The 18,860-nt window shown below is 38.3% G+C and overlaps 1 protein-coding gene and 1 pseudogene across 2 annotated transcripts; both read right to left on the reverse strand.

Moving 5' to 3' along the window:
• Positions 1-74: 74 nt before the first annotated feature.
• Positions 75-10,073, reverse strand: GCK72_023612 (annotated as a pseudogene). The gene is made up of 17 exons: positions 9,881-10,073; positions 8,223-8,323; positions 7,882-7,955; positions 5,709-5,966; positions 4,777-4,936; positions 4,286-4,612; positions 3,839-4,182; positions 3,638-3,733; positions 3,150-3,590; positions 2,524-3,101; positions 2,245-2,472; positions 1,947-2,197; positions 1,379-1,880; positions 911-1,065; positions 393-496; positions 261-344; positions 75-213 (listed from the first exon to the last, which is right to left on the reverse strand). Coding segments are annotated over exons 1-17 (4,035 nt in total).
• Positions 10,074-14,226: 4,153 nt separating this feature from the next.
• GCK72_023613 (uncharacterized protein) lies at positions 14,227-16,129 on the reverse strand (the record flags this gene model as incomplete). Its single annotated transcript, XM_053735469.1, has 10 exons — positions 14,227-14,419; positions 14,474-14,591; positions 14,647-14,753; positions 14,855-15,077; positions 15,125-15,356; positions 15,453-15,540; positions 15,608-15,729; positions 15,774-15,827; positions 15,888-15,999; positions 16,044-16,129. 10 exons carry the CDS (start codon positions 16,127-16,129, stop codon positions 14,227-14,229), a joined length of 1,335 nt encoding a protein of 444 aa, XP_053579035.1.
• Between the last annotated feature and the right edge of the window lie 2,731 nt (positions 16,130-18,860).

An 18,860-nucleotide genomic window follows, 5' to 3' on the forward strand; every position in this document is an offset into this window, starting at 1 on the left:
GATTGTGAGTGACACTTTAACGGGGAAAACGAAAGAGGGTATGTTATATTTTCAAAAAAGTTATCATTATTTCATCAACGATCCACCAGACGCATGATTTGATCGAAGCAGTCTTGGAAAGCCATCACCAGTTTACCGTCGACTGGTTTTGCTCTGGGGTTGTGAGAGAATTTGATCTGACGATTGTATGTTTCTAGCTGCGATAGAAGTTCTCTGAAATTTTCAAAATAATGATTAGTCGCACTGGTGATACTACTCACTTGAACCGGAATTTGCTATGCGGGGAGATTTGCTCTGCGTAGACGGAGCATGTCGAATGAAGTTTTTGTACATTGTCAGCCATTCTGGAATTATTACATTCATTTTCTCTTATTTCCGTTTGTCTCGCTTACATCATAAACTGCTGCAGTTTCTCATCGGTAATCTCCGAACTCGCCAAATCGGACAAATTCACAAAGTCCTTTTGAATGACGCGAAGTAAAGATACAATCATATCCTGAAAATGCAATGTGATGTTTCTCTAAACACATGACTTCTGAGTGTTAGTAAAAACACGGAAGTTATCAATTGACCCTTGTGAGATCAGTAACTGAAACTAGAAATTGTTATGGCCAATGACGTCATACATTTCAATTTTAATTCCCATCACTTAGAAATTTGTACGAAAAGCTATTTCGACTCCATTTAACTATCGTTTTGACTAAAAGCTTTTTGCCAAAATAAACTTTAAGAGCAGCTCATAAAATGGGTCATTTCATTCCCAAAAACAAGAAAATTTGAACAAAAAAGAATGCGTGTTTAATTGCTGCAATAGCGATGTGAGGAGGCGTACAGCTAACGTTTTGTTTCGTCATAATTTTTTTATTCCACAAGTAAAAACAAAAACATTCTGAAAACACCAGGGACCAACCTTGCCAACAGGTTCCTCTTCAATAGATCCAGTCTCTTCCAGATTTCGATTCTTCCTCGAAGGGACTACGTGTTTCAACTCGTTATTTCCTTCCATCATCGAAAATCTTTTCGAAGAACCTTTTATCTCAAGTGCATGTTCTCGATACGGAGTCTCTGAAATAATCGATCATTCATTTCCAATCAATATATTATTACGTGATGGTGATGAAATTCAGTTTTCCTGACGAATCACGCGCAAAATGACGCCTCGATCGTAAGTATCGGATTGCGCGTGTCATAACGAAGGCGTTGAAGGGCTCAGTTTTCTCATTAGTTGGGGGTTAGGCTCTTAGTTGGTTAGCATAAGAAGTTCAGTCGCCCACGGGTAGGTGTACATTTTTAAGGACGGAGGAATAAAATATCAGAATGGAACATTTCGATCGGGTCAGGGAATGAAATGATGAGAAGATAAAAGACAAATACACACCTTCAATTTTACTCTCTGTCATTGATGGGGTTCCAAGTTGCTCAAACTTTGTGGTTATGTCGCGAAGAGATTTTGTTCGAGACATTCCATTTGTTTCTTTATCTCCACCATTAATGACCCAAGTCACTGGAACAATTTTGGTGTCACCGTTGCTCCGCTTTCTTGGAATCTCTGATTTCATCTTGTCATCATGGATGCCAGACAGTGAAGATGTTTCAGAACTATCTGCGTGTTCAGAATGAGAAATTGCAGAGCTCGTTGAGTTATTTGGGCATTGAAGGGAGAAAGGTCGATGATGTTGGAGTGGAGACACTTTCTGTGTTACCAGTTGTCTCACTTTTGCTTTCTCATCTCTCGGCATTACAATCGCACTGTCATTAGTTGTATCTGTAGCGTCAAGTGGAGAATCATCAGGGCTCGAGTTGTTTTCCTCCTTCGTTACATGACGTAAATTCCGGATCTTTGCTTTTAATTCACCTTCCACGTTTGGATACGAATCATTCTGAAATAAGGCAATATGTGGAAAACAAAGCCAAATTGAATAGGGAAAAGGATTAAAAATACCTACCTTAACAACTTCAATTTTCCGGGTCACTGCATGCTTGGGACCCCACATGCCGCCATCTTTTGTTGTTTCATCGGATGAATCTTCGGCCTTTGGTTCAGCTTTTACACTGACTGAAGCGTTTCGTGATGGAGGGACTGGGACTGGACTCGCTCGAGTGTGATGGTCACCGAATTCGGATCCGTTTCTCACTGGATATTTGATAGTCGACTTGTTGAGTGACCCGAATGGTGATTTGTCTGATTTTGTCGCTTCTGAAATCATACTTTTAGGAGAATGCACTGGTAAAAAATGATCATACCATCTGCAGTATCGGAATCAATATGATCCAGCTCTGGAGTTTCACTTCTCTTTTTCAACTTTGAGCGGATTTGACGCAGGAACACGTTCTCTCCGGTAACTGGATGCATCTTTCCGTAGGTGCTAGAGTTCATGGAATCAGGCAGTGGAAGAGTATCCAATGAGTCATTAGAAACAGTTCTGCTCAATGAAGACGATCCAGCTCCCTCGTTGTCAGCATCAGTGCTTTCTGAAAATTTCGAATTTGAAATAGTTTACATACTCCCAGGTTACTCTCTACCTTTCCAACTGTCTACTCGTCGCATTGAATCCAAATACGCATCAATCCTCTGTCCCTTCGGCATGGTTCCACCTAACCGTGTCACAGCTTTTCTCACATTTTTCTCTGCCAGCGGAACAATATCGTCTTGATCGTTCCTTTCGAATTCCTCCGACGCATGACGAGCATTACTACTCAACACTGACTTCAGCAGCTTTGGTTTAGCGCTTTGTTGTGGTGGCGCTGGATAGGGAACTTGTGAGCGGAATGATGTCACTTTACTGCTTGGTTGATTAAAAAAAACGGTCACACCGTTGTCATCATTTCTCAAAAAGTTCTTGTTGGCCAGTTCAGGATTCGAATTCCGAGAGTGCAACGATTCCCGATCCCTGTCACGATCATGATGGGAGGAGTGTCTTGTTTTGGAGTCACTTCTTTCACGAACATGGGATCGTCTCTTGTCGCTTTCCAGTTTTTTTTCAGATCCCTTCTTCAGTTGCTTCTGAACTTCATCGTTCAGCGAGTTGCTCGAAATCAGCGTTTCCAGATTGTAGTGTATATCTCGAAAGCGTGGCCGATCAGAAGGTGACCAGTTCCAACTGAAAAATAACATTAATAACACACTTCCTTTCATTAATAATAATTACCATTGTAGCATTAACCTATAAACGGAAGCCGGACACCCTTGAGGACCATCCATTCTGAACCCTTTTTCTAGTAGACCGTATACATTAGATAGTTCAACTCCTGGATATGGAGCCATTCCGTAGGTGGCAATTTCCCAAAGAAGAACACCGAAAGCCCATACATCCGATTTGGAGCTGAATGTATTGAAGGCCAAACCTTCCGGAGCTGTCCATTTGATCGGAAACTTGGCTCCTGCATGTGCCGTGTATGTGTCTTCCTTCATGAATCTTGCCAACCCAAAATCCGCAATTTTCACAACATTGTGATCGGACACGAGACAATTTCTAGCAGCCAGATCTCTATGAATGAAATGTCTGGCTTCCAGGTACGACATTCCCGACGCAATCTGACTAGCCATTTGGACAAGAATAATAGGCGGTAATATACTTTTATCGGTTCTCCTGAAAATAAAAATCATTAAAAAGCGCTTCAAAAGAACAAAGCGCACCTCAAATATTCGAGCAAATTTCCATTACACATAAATTCGGTGATGATGTAGAACGGCGCCTCGTGAGTGCAGACTCCAAGAAGACGAACAAGGTTCCTGAAAAATAATGACGTTTTTGTCTGTTTACTAATGGATTCAATCATTAAAATTCCGGAAATTGTTCCCATCTCACAAAACGTCTCTACTTTTTGCATTACTCACTTGTGATGTAAGTCCTTCATAATTGCAGCTTCTGCCAGAAACTCATGCAACGGCATTGCATCTTCTTTCAACGCTTTCACAGCTATGGTACAATCATGTCGTTTCCAGTAGCCTTCATAGACATCTCCATATTGTCCACCACCCAATTTGTTATGCATGATGATTTCGGATCTATCCAGTTCCCACTCATCTGGCGCATTGGGTGACAGCGAGAACAATCCACGTGTCTTATCCTTTTTACTAGCCGGATACATCAAAAGACATATCAACCCGTCGGCATGAACACTGTGATGATGCACCAACTCCCCAAGTGTGCGGAATTTAACTTCTTGTGTGATGAACATCTGGAAAAAAAGAGAATAACGAGTGTTTGCACACCTTGAGTTAGTTGAGTACACTGAACATCACATGATGATCAGTGAGATCAAGTACATACATGTAACTCACTTTTTCAGTGTTATCTACGTTTATCCGATAATGAAACACCCGACCATCGTGTCTGACTGATATCGTATACTGTCCAATACTGGTTTCACTTTCTCTCACAAGGAACGAGCCGGTGATTCCCGATCCAAGAATCGCTTCAGAATCGCTTCTTGAGATTTTCCCATGATACCAAGTATACTTGTCCAGGGAGTTGTATGGAGCTATAAAATTGCTTGGAACCCATCCAATCTCTCCCAGTCGTCGTTGACTACTCGCATCATTTTTTCTCGTAGAGTATAATCGTGCTTCACACCACTCATTGTTCCTGTTGTATCCCAAAATTCGCACCTACAAGAAAAAAAATGGTTGATAGACCAGGTGACATGTGCTTAGTTGACATGGCGGGGATAAAATGAAAACGAGGAGAAGGACACGGAGGATATGCCCTCCCAAGTGGCCATTGATTTATTGATAAACGTCCCGCTTTGTTTGATTTATGTTCACATACTAACCTGATCACCCTTTCGTAACGAAAGCTGCTCTTCTCCAACACCGTGAAAATCATAGAGAGCTACAAAAAGAGGTGCAGAAGATGAAGACGATGAGGATACGGTGTTCATGTCGTGCACGTTGTTCACCGAGTTCATTGAGCTACATGCTACCAGGTCCTCTCTGAAAAAAAACTTTGTAATTGATGGAATTTAATATTCACACACGATCAAAAGTTAGAACATTGTTACTACTTGGTAGTCAGTAATAGTAAGTAGTTGTAGCGTCACATCATCAAAAATTCTGTTCACTTTCACCGTGGACGTCCACTCGGCCATAATAATGGCGTTTTCATGGAAAAAACCTTCACAGACACACACGACCATACACAGGAAAAGGGAAGAAAAAAGAACCAGAGGAGAAGACACTCCGGCCAAGGCTTTAGAACACTTTTTCAACAACTGCCTTCTGAATCCGAATCCGAAAAGAAACTAGGCGGCACTAAGGCAGGTTTAACTGACTATTCACATACAAGGCTGGCAAGTCGACGATTGGGCGTAATAGGGATAAAAATGACAGCGATTGGAAGATTGGGAATGAAAGCGGAAAGGGAAAAAGAAAAAAGGAAGAATTATTAGACCACACTTGATGAAAAATGACTGACTGACAGTCTGACGAACAGACAGACGGCATCTTTCAAAGGAGAAATAAAACTTTCTATTTCATCGTAAATATTGCTATTTGTAAAAGAAAGAAACGTCGTTATTGATATCACAAATGTTGTGTGATGCTCTCTGGATAAATGTTCAAAAATGAATTTAATATATTATTCTTGGCATATCTGGTTTTACAATTCTAATCCTAAATTTCAAACTAATTCCATTATATAAGATCAGATAAAAAATTAATCCAATAAAATGAAACTCTCCTTCACAATCCAACCTTATTGACTTACAATGAGTCGATGGTAGCCGTGATAAAGCAGATGCTCTCTGCTAGTTTATGATGCAAATAGTGCATCGGTAATGCGACAGATGGTAGACTCCGTGACATAGCTGCTGATGTATCACCGACCTTCGATAGGTACATTGTGCTCCGAGACTTGGCACGATTCTTCGGTCGCTTTCTAGTCCGCTGTTGAGATCTCTCACGGAAGCATGGATTCATAATCATTTTTGGGTAGAAGATGTAGGAGAGGTCTTGCCGTGACGTGCTAACAACTGATAGAAATGCATCCGTTGGAGGAGGGACCCTCTCTCTTCAAAATGCGCACAGATGATGGAAGGAAGACGAGGAAATGGAGGATGGAACTGGCGGTGTATTGTGTGAGAATGAGTGATGCGGGCTATATGAATGATGATCACTCTGAAGGGCCTCTGGAGCCTCTCCACACTCGGCACCGGCTGTTCCAGCGGTCGGGCTGCGACAGATAGATTAACACTTGGCAGGCGGCTATCTGATTATGAGAAAGTTGGAAAATAGATAAGCAGCTTATTTGATTGGCATTTTTGAGAGTTCTCAAATCATTTGTTGAGATCTTTCACTGCGTAGAAAAAGTTTTTACTCGAAAACTCAGAAATCTTCTCGTAGAATTTTCTTCGCGGGATCATATGATGGAACCCATCTTCAAAAATCCTCGTAGCCCTAACATTCCGTGTTCATTTTATGAACTTTTGCGCTAATTGTCGCATACTTTTATCTATTTCACAAAACGTCACCCATCATTCGAGGTTCACTTAGCAAGGTCATTTCAATCATCTTTTTTCCGAAAAGTGTCCTCAACCACTTGCCGTTCGGAAAATCCGCCAATAATTGCCGCACAAGAAGGAAAATGAAGTTTTTACTATCTCAGAACGAGAAAAAAGACTATAAACGTACCTAAGAAACAAGAATAGACACAAAAAGTGATGAACTAAAGAATGTTGTAGTGTAAAATGCGTAAGCGTTAAAATTTACATGAATAGTAGTTGCTGAATTTGCATACATTTCAAAATAGAGAAGGGGCATTGACTAGGCAGAGGGCAGTTGGTCATGTAGCTAAACAACATGCATTTCTAGAAACACAGGCTCATGTTACACAAAAAATAAATTGAAACTATTTTTTAAAGATTGCATCTAATTTTACAGGAATACAAAACGAGTGACAAATGATTCAATCAAAAACTGGAATACTATTATAGACATTATTTGAACTTGTCATTTCCAGAAAACCTGTCATTCTCAACGCAATTCATATAAGTGCACCAATTTAATTTTTCTGAATTATGTCTTTCTATAAAAGTAGAACGTTTTAATTCTCAAACTGTATTACTGAATTGAGAAAAAAGCTGTTAGGCAAACGGTGCAAACCAAAATAATCTCCAGAAACGGAAAACGTCTGTATTTGCATATTTGGCGTTATTGGAGAAAGAAAGGGCGAGCTACCGGGACGAAAAACCGAAACTGTCCGAGATGAGCTCTGCGCACTGTGAAATTAAGAGAATTGATCGTAGAGAGAAAGAGAAAAAGTCGGAGAGAAAAGAGAAAAGACAATAGAGAGTCACCATCTACCGGGAAAACGATGGAGCTTCTATCAAATAGGGGCATAGAATAAGCGAAACACACCGGACAACACAGAGACCACACAACGGAAAGCATTTGGGAAGCCCCTCTTTTCTCGTTCACCCTATTCTTCTAATCGAACGAAAAGAGAATGAGAAGGGGGTCCCGGAGCATTGTGTGGTGTCCGAATGCAAAACGATTAGATTGAACTCCAATTAATTCTGCTCCGTCAATGTTCTCTTCTTTAGAAGATGAAGAGGGACAACAGACGGACGGGATCAATGAAAACGCCACCCAGAAGAAGAGCATAATCGAAAACACAAAAAACCACAAAACGAAATGTGATGTCTATTGAAGATTGCGTGTTCGAAAATATATAACTGGTGAAGAGGAAAAAATGAAAGTAATAGTATTTTTGCTTTTCAAATAACCGAAAACACAGCTGAATTTTTAGTAGCACTAGTTATTTTCAGATCAAAATTAACCAAATTCAAAGCAAATGAATAGATTCGAAATTCCCTAGAAGTTCTTGCAAAACGAAAACGGAGCAACCAATAACGAACACCAAATTGCAAAAACAAACATACCTGCTTTGGCTGCCACGGAAAGTCGAGCTGTCACTGTTCGGCGGTCGAAAAGTGTCAAACGTCGGACGGAACATCTAAAAACAGTGTATTTTGGAAATCCGGAGAGAAGGAGGGGTTCAGTGAAAATCAAAAGTTTACAAAAAAACTATAACAAACAAAATGTGTTTTTAGTTTTTATAGTGACTACTTTAGTTGACACTTTTTCATTTTTAATTTATTTTAAATTTCCGGTTTTAGAGCGAATGAAAATAATGTTAAACGCACTCGCATATTTTTCAGATTTTCAGTGATATTGTAGTCTTTCAATTAGCTTTTGTTTTAAAGTTATCTTGAAACCTTACCTCCAACTTTAATGGACTCTTGCTCCGTTCTATTTCTTCGGCTAACTTGCTCGAAATCTCCGATTTCGGACTCGCCACAGGCCGATCGAAGACAGTATCTTCTGCAAAAAAATGAAATTTAAAATAACGTTTGTGGGTCTTAGTTTGGGTTTCAACAGAGCAAAAAGTTTATAGAAATTGTATGAGTGAGTAACATTTTGGTTATCAGTGTCTTGAAGCAATAAGGGAAAGAGGAAAAAAAGTTAAAAAGAAAAAAGAAAAAGAAGTGATAGCATTTAACGACCGTAAAGTATATGTCGGTGCGGTAAGAACTGAAACATACCAGAATGATGAAGTAGTGTTGGTGGAAACCCAACCAGAGATAAAAAAACGGAAAGGGAAACTAGGAATTGTTAGAATTCTAGAAAATGCAAAAACCATTCGAATGTGTTGGAGATGGAAAACGAAAAATATGATTGGCATGTGAATCATTAGTCAAATGTTTCGAAACATCTGATATCATTGTTCTACAGTTTGAACTCGTTTTCCATTGAAGCAAAACGGGAAAAATTTCAATTGAACGTATAATCAAAAAAAAATTTCAAACACATAATACATTTCAAGGAACTAGAAATTTCTCCAAAACGAGAACGCTTTTGTTGGGCTCAGTGGGCTTACTAGAAATAGAAATAGAAATACGAATATAAACAAAACGGGAATAACAAGATATCAGAAGCTGAAGAACACGGGTAAAGGAAAGTGAATTCAGCCGAAAGCCAAGTTACTTTTTGGGAGTTCTTCCCGAATAGTGGCAATTGATGAGTTGGGTTCTAATTTTAACTTCTCTGAGTGCTATGTACTGGTTTTCTACTTTTTTTCTTAACTAGTAGACTGAATTGGGACGAACACGCGGAGCTACAAGTGAGCACAGACGACCGGTATTATGAGGGCGTAGGAGAAAGAGAAAAGAGAAAAAGAGCAGCACGTAGAGGGAGGAAATTGGGGTGGCTTCCCCTTCATATTGACAGTATGTGAGAAAGAAGGTAAACGAAATAGCACGCACAACGGTAAGCAGGCCAATTCGACATCAGCTTACCACACCCAAACGTTAACCCGTCGCTGCTTTCTTTTCCCGCCACAGGTTGCTGCTCTCCCACATAGACTCATTTTTACTCCCCCATGGCTCTTGTCAGGGAGTTCCTTTCTTTCTCTTTACCTCTTTTTTCCCGCCTTTTTTTTCTTGCGCGATCGTCTCGTTATTTTACGGTTTGTCTTTCTTTTTCGACTCAATGATCTTCAAACACACTTGGGTGAAACAGATAATGGAGGAGGAGGAGTAGGGCTGGGAAAAAAAAAGAAAATCGCTAGTTACAACATGCTGAGCTAATAAAAGAACACAAGTTCCGTTTGTTGCGTTAAATTTATCCAAATCTGGGAACCCTAAAAGTGGTGGAAATTTTTGACACAGTTATGAATAATTAATTATCCGAGATTCTTAAATAAGGCATTTATTGAATAGGTTGCACTGTATCATCTCGGAAAGTCTGAAAAAATATAATTTATTTTTTCAATGGGTATTAGTCACTGATGGTTACAGCGATCTCAATTCTTTTCACAAATTTCTAATATTATTCGAAACCTAAACACCAACGTTGTCCGGCATATTTATGGCAATTCACATGAATCCTCAACCCGGCATGGTGTCTTTTTCGGCAAAAAGAACAAAAGAGAAATTGACCACAAGTACAAGTAGCAATGAGTTGACCGGATGGCAAGTGACGCATCGTATGGTGTAGAAGGGCTTGGGAAAAGTGGTGTATTGCGAAACAAAGTTGTGTAGTACGCGGGTGGTCTACTACGACTGAATAGCATGACAAAATAGGGTCCACAGGAAAGGCAGCAAGAATGAGGAGTGAGGGCTGTGTTCGAGCTTTTCAAAAGTTCCTCAAGAATGAAAAGAGCTCATAGTGGTCAATCTGAATGCAGCTATGGCAGGAGCTAAAAACATAACTGATTCAACCAAAACGGTCCAGACGTTTTTCCCAAATAGCAGAAAACCTAGATATAAGAAAAGTACTATACCAAAGTCTCCAATTCCATAAAAGCTTTCTGACTTCTTTCATTAGTACCAATTCGGTCGAAATCTAATTGTAAACCCCACTGCCTATCGAATTACATTGGGCACTGAAGAAATAGACGGAGAAGCATCCTGACTAATCCAAAGAAACAGAGTTCCACAATGCGTACTACTACTTTTTCAAAAATAAAACAAAACAACAATACTCTGACTCACAGATGAAATCAAGAAAAAAACCAGAGGAGGAAGAAGAAATGGAGAAAGAATAGGCAAAAAACTGAAGAAAAAAGGAAAAATAGAGAGTCAGCATTACTTGACCCAAGTACTTTCTATAAGTAGCTTATTATACAGCCCATGAGTATGGAAAAAAGGAAAACGAAGGGGAGGTATATGATGTGACTAGATTCATTCTACTGGCAAAAATGTCACATTTCTGATGCTACAAGATTCTAGGACAAAAAATATGTACATGGACTTTCGAAATTTTTCAATTTTTTTTAAAACCTCACATCCTGAAGTAGAACAAAGTGTGTTAGCAATTTCCGCACAATATATACATGTATGATCCATTTTGTGAAAAGAAAATTGTAAAAACCAGGAATGAATATTCTGTCCGTTCAGACCGGCCTCTTCTCCTCTTGTCGCACCAAATCCATCATAAAAATTGAGAGAATAGAACGTCGGAGGGAGTCCTGTGTCCCATATCCCACATCTGAAGAGAAGTGTGCAAGAACACATTTTCTAATTGGAAGAAAAGCACGTTTCGTAGTACTACAACTACTGCTGGTGCAGCTGCTTTAGTGACCCCGATTGGTCAAGAAAGGGAAAAATGACAAATCTAGTTTTATGAAGTATGTGAATTGGATGAGAATACGGATTGTCAAAGCGGGGGTCGAGCATTTATAACTGCGAATATGGCATTGAAACCTATTGAATTGGAATAACAAGTTGGAAGCGAATAGGTTTTTGGAATCGGACGGGAGGGGCGGCAAAGCGGGAAAAGGAGACATCAAAACTGGATTCTCTATCTTTTTCCTAAATATGACTTATGCTAAACCTTTTAGAAATGATTCAATGAATATTGAAGATCTTATTTTTAAAAAAACCGTGATCCAATTATTCTAGATGAGTAAAAAAGATACAATGATTGAGTATCTACCATATTTGGATCACAGATGTGATGTCCTCTTCGGAAACTAGGGACCGAGAAAAGATGGATAGGATGAGGAGATGTGACCTCTTGCCCGGTCTGCGTCCCTTCCTCTCCTCATGCTCTCTTCCAATCCACCATACCAGCTATTACTATGTCTTCTGTCGTTTTCTTCCCCGTCTCTCCTACTTGTGACTTTAGAAGAGGCTCTCTCGCTCATCTTCCTTTACCCCCTCCAGCCTATATCTACATTGAACGGGAATACGAGAGAAACCGAACGGGTGGAGGAATAGAGAAACTAACCGCGTAAAGCATTAGGATGGTTCTGAATCTGTCATCTACACTCCTTCTATTGTGAACCGTCACATTTGAATGTGTCATGACAAATGATCAAAAAATAGTGTGGGTTATTGAGAGATTTGGGAAACTGTTTGGAGTCTTCGATCCTAACTTTGGGAATTTAGGAATCATTTGTTTTTTCTTCATATTTAGAAATATTACGTTAGGACAAAAAATACTATGGTATATCATAATTTTTGGTTTCTCAAGTCGTCTAGAGGGTTTTCCCCATGGGACAAAAACAAGAAAAATTGTTTTTTGTCCCATTTTTCAAACTTGCTATTTGCATATGATAACAAAAATGAATTGTACAAACTTTCTGCTCTGTTTCTGACATTAAAAAAAAGATTTACCGCAAGTGAAGAGTTCATTGTCGTTGATTTCTTTTTCGGTGCTATGTGAGTGACCCCTGCAATTAATCCAATAATTTATTTGTTCTGCTCTGGTTTTCCATATTTTTCAAATGTTCTTGAAAAAAACTCACATTTTTCTTGAAGCCCTACATGGGAGATTATGTAGTTGAGAGCGAAGTTTTATGATGACAACTTCAAAACTGAAAATAAGAGATGTTTTGGGCAAAGAATGCAAAAACCCCCGGTGTAAAAAGAAGAAAGGTGAAAGAGAGACGATTGGTGTGAAGGAATGTTAAGAGTGCCCTCTTCTCCCTCATAACCTGGTCAGTTGGCCGGCGGAGCGCGATTGCTTTGTTGTCATTCGGACTACTTAATTCCGCACGCCGCAACACCCCCACCGCTCCGGCTAGTCCTATCCAAACAACTACAAAAGTTTTGACGATAAAGAGGAGAGAGTTGATTGCGGTAACTGTCAGAAACGGAAGGAGAAAGTAAATGTGGTTCTGTGTATTTGTGTTGCGACGGAATCAATCAGGATAGGAAGTGAGTGTAGAAATCGTAACAAAACAAAACGAAAATGTCAATTTAAATATGCTTTATCGATTCTTTTCTTTGATTTGGTGACAAAAATATGCTATTGTTGGCACAAGAGTTATCGGGAAGGATTATACTGATAGGAGAGCGTGAAAAAAGAGAAAAGAAAAAGGGAGAACGCCAAAACGTAAAAGCAATCTAAACTTGTTGTCTTGTCTCCTTTTTTGTAAAATATGTTTTATACAAATCTGCGATACGAAATTCGTATCGGTTGGAAGTACGAGGGTAAAGTGTGAATTGAAACAAAAAAGTGATCACAATGCCCGAGGGCGGGTGAGAGGCACTCACAAAACCCCCCATTCCATCTCATAAAATTTGAGGAAAGGAATGGATATGGGAACGCGTCCGCATTTTGAAGGGTTCAAATAAACCTTGTTTTGTAAATTGACAACGTTGAATTTGGAGAACAACGAGTTGCCATTGCAGTAAGTACATTTTTTCATCTGAAGTGTAACTGTTCGGAAGAAAAATACTTTAAGTATGCCGGATGTGGTTTAAGTTCAAATGAACATACTATTGAGTTTGTTTCCATTCAACTTTTTATGCATCTACAAGAAAGAAAAAGTTGGCAGAGAGAGAGATTTGTTCAAAGATAAGCTTTTTATGCCCCGCAAAAAGATATCCATTGCAACCTCAAATGTAGAAGCTAGCCTTCTTCACAGAAGAAAAATATCAAGGAATAGTTAATCAGAGGTTAACTTGTAAAATTTTCAAAAACTTTCATTTTGTGATCACTGGACGATCCGGACACCTTCATTGTCACGCGGTTGAATCTAATGAATAAATGGTGAGATTTCTCCGTTGGGGTAAAAACTGGGACCAAGTTTCAATGTAACCAGAGTCTTTTTTTACGGACAATACATAGTTCAATGAACAAAAACTCTCATCATGTTTTTTTTCTCATTGTCAACAAGTTTTCAACACGTGGTCAAATTCAATACTAACATTTTCAATGTATTGAAATATTCCGAAAACTAGAAAACGAAAGAAAAACAAAAAGAGTTGAGAGTTAAATTGTCGAGACACACGCTTCTCTCATCTCAAAAACATCAAGGGTTTATGTGACTCTTGAAATTCACGCGAAAACGTAAAATTGAAACAGAAAATAGAAACAACTGGATAGAGAAGGGGGAGGAACAAACAAGTGAAAGGAATGGAACGAACAAAGTGAAAAAAAGTTGGTTGGTAGTTGAAGAGGATAACATCCCGGCCACACGAACAGAATTGAAGACGAAAAAGAGAGGAAGAACACAACAAGATTGTGGAATAGGGAATTGTTCATTTTCCCTTTTTCCCTCTTTCGCCCTTAGATGAAGCAGCTATGTATAGTGAAAAGATGGGCAACAAGTCGGGATGATGTGTTCTTTAATGGGTTTATCGTTCGGTTCAATAAGTTTTGATTATGTGTATCTTCTTTGAAATTTATAATGGAAAATTGCATTAGAATTATCGAAAAGTTTCATTCTTATATATTATAAACTCGTTTCAATGTTCAATTCATAATTAATAAATTTAAAAAATCAATTGTAAATTTTCAACTTCAGGTCCATTCATGTACTTATGACACTGGGATTCCAACACCTTCTCGAATTCATCGGCGCTCAAACTACTACTGCTTATCTCGGAAACAGAACTGGAGCTTCGCCTCATGGCTGCCTCGTTTTGACTCTTGATAGCTTCCTTCATTTTATTTCTCTCTTCCTGTCTGTAATAGGCATTTCCTTCTGTTTATCTTTATTTTTGACAAGGTCTCACTCACTTATACCATAGATTTCCGCCGTGATCACATGATGAGATTCCGGCAGCTCGTGCGATAATTTGCTGAATTCTTCCAGCAAACATCGTGTTGTTTTCTGATTCTCTACGAGTTTCCATTGCTGAAAAATATTCATTCATAATTTTAAAAACGGATTCGAAGATTGAAAAACTTACGAAGATACTGAATATCATACACAACTGCCCAGTTGAGCATAGTTCTGACCAAATATTGGAAGAATTCGTCTTCATACCAAAATCCATCACCGTATTCTGGAATTTGTCTGAAACGAAGAAGGATTTACTGAGAATCAATTATAACAATTTGTTCTTCTTTCGAGTAATTTTAATCTCGCTTTTTTTGAAGGCTGTCATAAGCACTCACTTGATTGCTACTGGATAAATGTTAACATTTTCTTCAAAAATAGCTTTTCTGAACTGCAACACTTTGCTGTTGTTAGAACAGTATCCTTCTGGGAACAACAATACTGGACCCTCTCTTCTCGCTATCTTCATAACTTCAGCCAAGAATCCTTGTCTCTCATTACTGCATTTTCTTTCCAACCAGAGGGCTGGACAAAGCTTTTCAACCAAATGTTCGATGACTCCTGAATAAACAAAACGTTTGAAGTTTAAACTCTGACACATCTGGTACCAATAATTCCTTTGTGTTTTTGACCAGTAACAACATATCCGTAAGAGCTTCCGTGTGGAGTTCCAGCAAATAAGATTTGAATGTCGTTTGGGGTTAAATGATTGGAGACTGCAACTCCGGGTTTTTTGGGTCTGTTTTGAGGGTTTCTGTAGTTGGCAACAAGTCCCATGCTGCTGCAGAATAGTCGGCAATAGACAATCGCAACCCAGGTTTTCTCATGATCAGATAGTGTCTGCAAGATTAGGGAATATGATATGTTTCATTTTTGTTTGTTGGCACACAATTAGCATGCTGCTCTAATTTTTGTTATAAAAATTAAATTACTTACTCTGAATGCAGTCTGTAATCCCGCAAGGGCGACAAAGACAAATGACGTCAACAGAAGACCGATTCTCACGGGCATCAAAAAGAATGCTCTGGAAAAACCAATATAATGTTTTCTTCATGAAAATGTTATCCAAACCATCTTGATTGAATTCTCACCTGAAAAACAAGCCGACGAAGAAAATTGTCTTTTCAGTTGCATTCCAATCTTTCTCTGGCATTAGCCCCAATAAAGTAGGTCTTATGGTGGGAGCTGTACCAAAACAAGGGGCTAAGTCATTCTGAAATCACTGTTGTACAAGTGGAAATCCCTTCCTAGACAAACGTCAATTATCCTTTTGACTTGTTCCTCAGCAATTTCATCTGCACTTTTATCATCCTGAAACAGAAAAGCGTCAGTTGGTTTGATTCGACCCATCAAAAGGTTAGCTCCACTTACTTCTTGTTCATCATTGTTTTCATCGGCTTCTTTGTTTTTGTGTCTTTCATCCGGGAAGTATTCTTGAATCCGAGAAATTAGGTGAAGATACCAATGTGGAAGTACGCCCCAGCTGATAACACATTTGATTAGACAGAACGACTGTCGGCGACAAACCTTAGACCAAAGAAAATTAAAAAGACGGTTGAAAAGTAGGCCATGGTTATGACACTGCCATATAGATAAAGTATTGTGGATATCATTTCTGCAATGAAAACCGTTAGATAAAAAAGTGAGGTTGAATCGATATTGAATCGAAGGTTTCTAAGAAATATTGAGAATGGAGAAATGAGAAAAAGATGAAAAATGTCTGTCAAGAGGAGAATAGGAGGGCTCACATCAGGCAAAAAGTTTGTTTAACCAGACACACAGTCAAAAGGAAATCAAGAATGCTGACTGGACTGTTGACCCAATCTAACACAGACCACAAGTTGTTCAAATGGTTCAGAGAATGAAGAAAACATTTCAGTATTGGGAAAGACAGTCAATTTATTAAAAATTAATAGATAGACCAAAGATTTTTCGGGGAAAAGGCGGAACATGAAGAAGTAACACAAACGTTTATCTCATGTCGATGATCATTTGACAGGTAGTCTATCAATGATGATTGATAACTAAGGGTACCTATTTTTAATCGAGAGATTAAAACATGAAAACAATAGAATGACCAAAAGAGAGGCAACTGAGTTGCATGATAGAATGTACAATGTCTTTGACAAAAGCAATAAAAAACGTGGTTGACCGGTTGTTGGAAGGTTTCGAGATAGAGAGAAAAGGGGAGAGATTTGGTCCGTCCGCATGCACCCGTGGTACCAAGGGCTGACCTGCGGCTCATTACACTCAACGAAAATTGAGGAGGTAGATAGGGTCATCTGCGATAGTGTGTGCTGGTCTCTTTCCAAGACAAATGGAAAAAGACGAATAAAAGAGAGAAGAAGAGGCGAAGGAAGCAAGACGAACGTTTCATGAGTTTGCATTTGGCAACATTATGGACGACAGAGAATGTCTAAAAAGAGACAAAAAGCATGCTGTGACTAGCCTCAAGGCTACTAAATCCTTGACGCGGAAGTATGGAGATTTTTCCACTTCTCATTATGAAAGCGTTTTTAATATCAAATGTTTTTGATAAAAATAATGAAAACAGGACACAACTCACAGTCTTGACTTGACAAAATATTCAAAACAGTAGCAGATTGACTTGAAGTGTATAATTGAAGATTAAAACTAAATAAAATCAAGTGTGAATGAAAGAACAAAAATAGAATGCCTTATATACAAACGAATCAAATGAAAACTAATTTGATATTTACAAACATCACAGATGGACAAAAAGCGGGTTATACTTGTTATCTGAGTAGACAATCTGACCTGAGATAGAAGATCCACGGAGATGAGTCACTTGATTGACCTTAAATGATGTCAATGACTTGATTTCAGAATTTCAAAATACAATTTGACACACGTGATTACTGCTCTTAATTCTGCTAGGGTACAAAGTGTATGGCTGAAAGAGGGTTAACTGTTTTTTTTTCAATAAAGAACATTTTTTGAAATTCTTTGTTGGGATTATATAAAATAAAGATTACATTTTAGAGAAACCAAATGTTGGCATTCTTAATCAAGACTGAAAAAGTGAATTCGAAGACAACTGAAGAATCAAATGGCCATGACCTTCGTACATATAAAATTTTGAATTAAAAGAAAAGCCGCGTGGACTGGTCATAAAATGTTATGTAAATTCTTGATAGCAGACTGTTATCAATCCAAGAAAACCCGAGGCGCGAAGTGTAAGCTATCAAAATTTTATAAGGGTTAAAGTTTCTCAATTCAATGCACAACTGATACTGATTAGAGAACAAATTTCGATAAGTAGAGGTGGGAAAAATAGTTAGAAGATTCGAAAGTCAATCTTGAGGTGTTTTTTCTCCTATAACCGAACGTTTTCTAAGGAGGAGTGAAAAGGACAAACAAGCATTTGATCTTCAAGTGATCAGCTACAGTGAGTCATTTAGAAAACAATAAATATATGTCAAGACATGAAGTTTTTCTATCGATAAGTAGAAAAACATCCAGAAATAGGGAAAACTTTTTTAAACTACAGCGAGTACAAAACTCCTGTTATCAAGCATTGAACGAACACGAGTTCAAAATTTGAATTTGTCATTTTCCCGAAGTGTAAATGTAATCTTTGATTATTTGAAGAGTCACAAAACGGAGTTTCTAATAGAATCAGGTGTTTCAAGTGTTTGTTTTCTTCATTGTTTTCTTTTCTGTTTTCAAAACAACAGTGCTGTTGTCAGTTGCCTCATTTTCAGAGAGTATGATTCTGAATGCACGTGAAAGGCAACATTCCAGTTTAACTATGACGTTCGAAAATAACTTGTGGAAGATAATGTCCCATAAAATGGTGATTGAGGAATGAAACTTGAACAGATGTTGAGTGAATTCAAAGGGGAAATATTTTGAATACAATCTAACACAGAATCTCAGAAAACATACAGAGAACAACTTTCTGAGAAGAGACCTTAGATGGATGAAAACTGAATATCCTATGAACATTATTTATACAGCTGACCTGAAAAATTGTATAAGACACTATGACTTTTGAAATAAAAACTGTAGCAACAATACAAATTTGAGGCAATCATTAGAACTAATTTGGTGGAACTGAAATACACAACATACCCTGTAAACAAATTGAAGTACAAACAAAAAACAACCAACTCACTTTTTATCAGTCGCTTTTTTTATAAATGGGAAGAATTCGAACAATAATTATTATTCGAAAAAAAGTTTGATAATGATATGAGTGGAGCTTTCTGGTGAAGACAAACCGTGCGATGTAATTGACAGTTTGCAATGTTTATCGCGAAACATGAAACGGGTGAAAAAAAGAACAAAATCTAACTTTTAGTTGTCTGTAATCAATCTTCT

This window comes from Caenorhabditis remanei, chromosome X, assembly GCF_010183535.1.
Source record: "Caenorhabditis remanei strain PX506 chromosome X, whole genome shotgun sequence".
Lineage (NCBI taxonomy): Eukaryota > Metazoa > Nematoda > Chromadorea > Rhabditida > Rhabditidae > Caenorhabditis > Caenorhabditis remanei.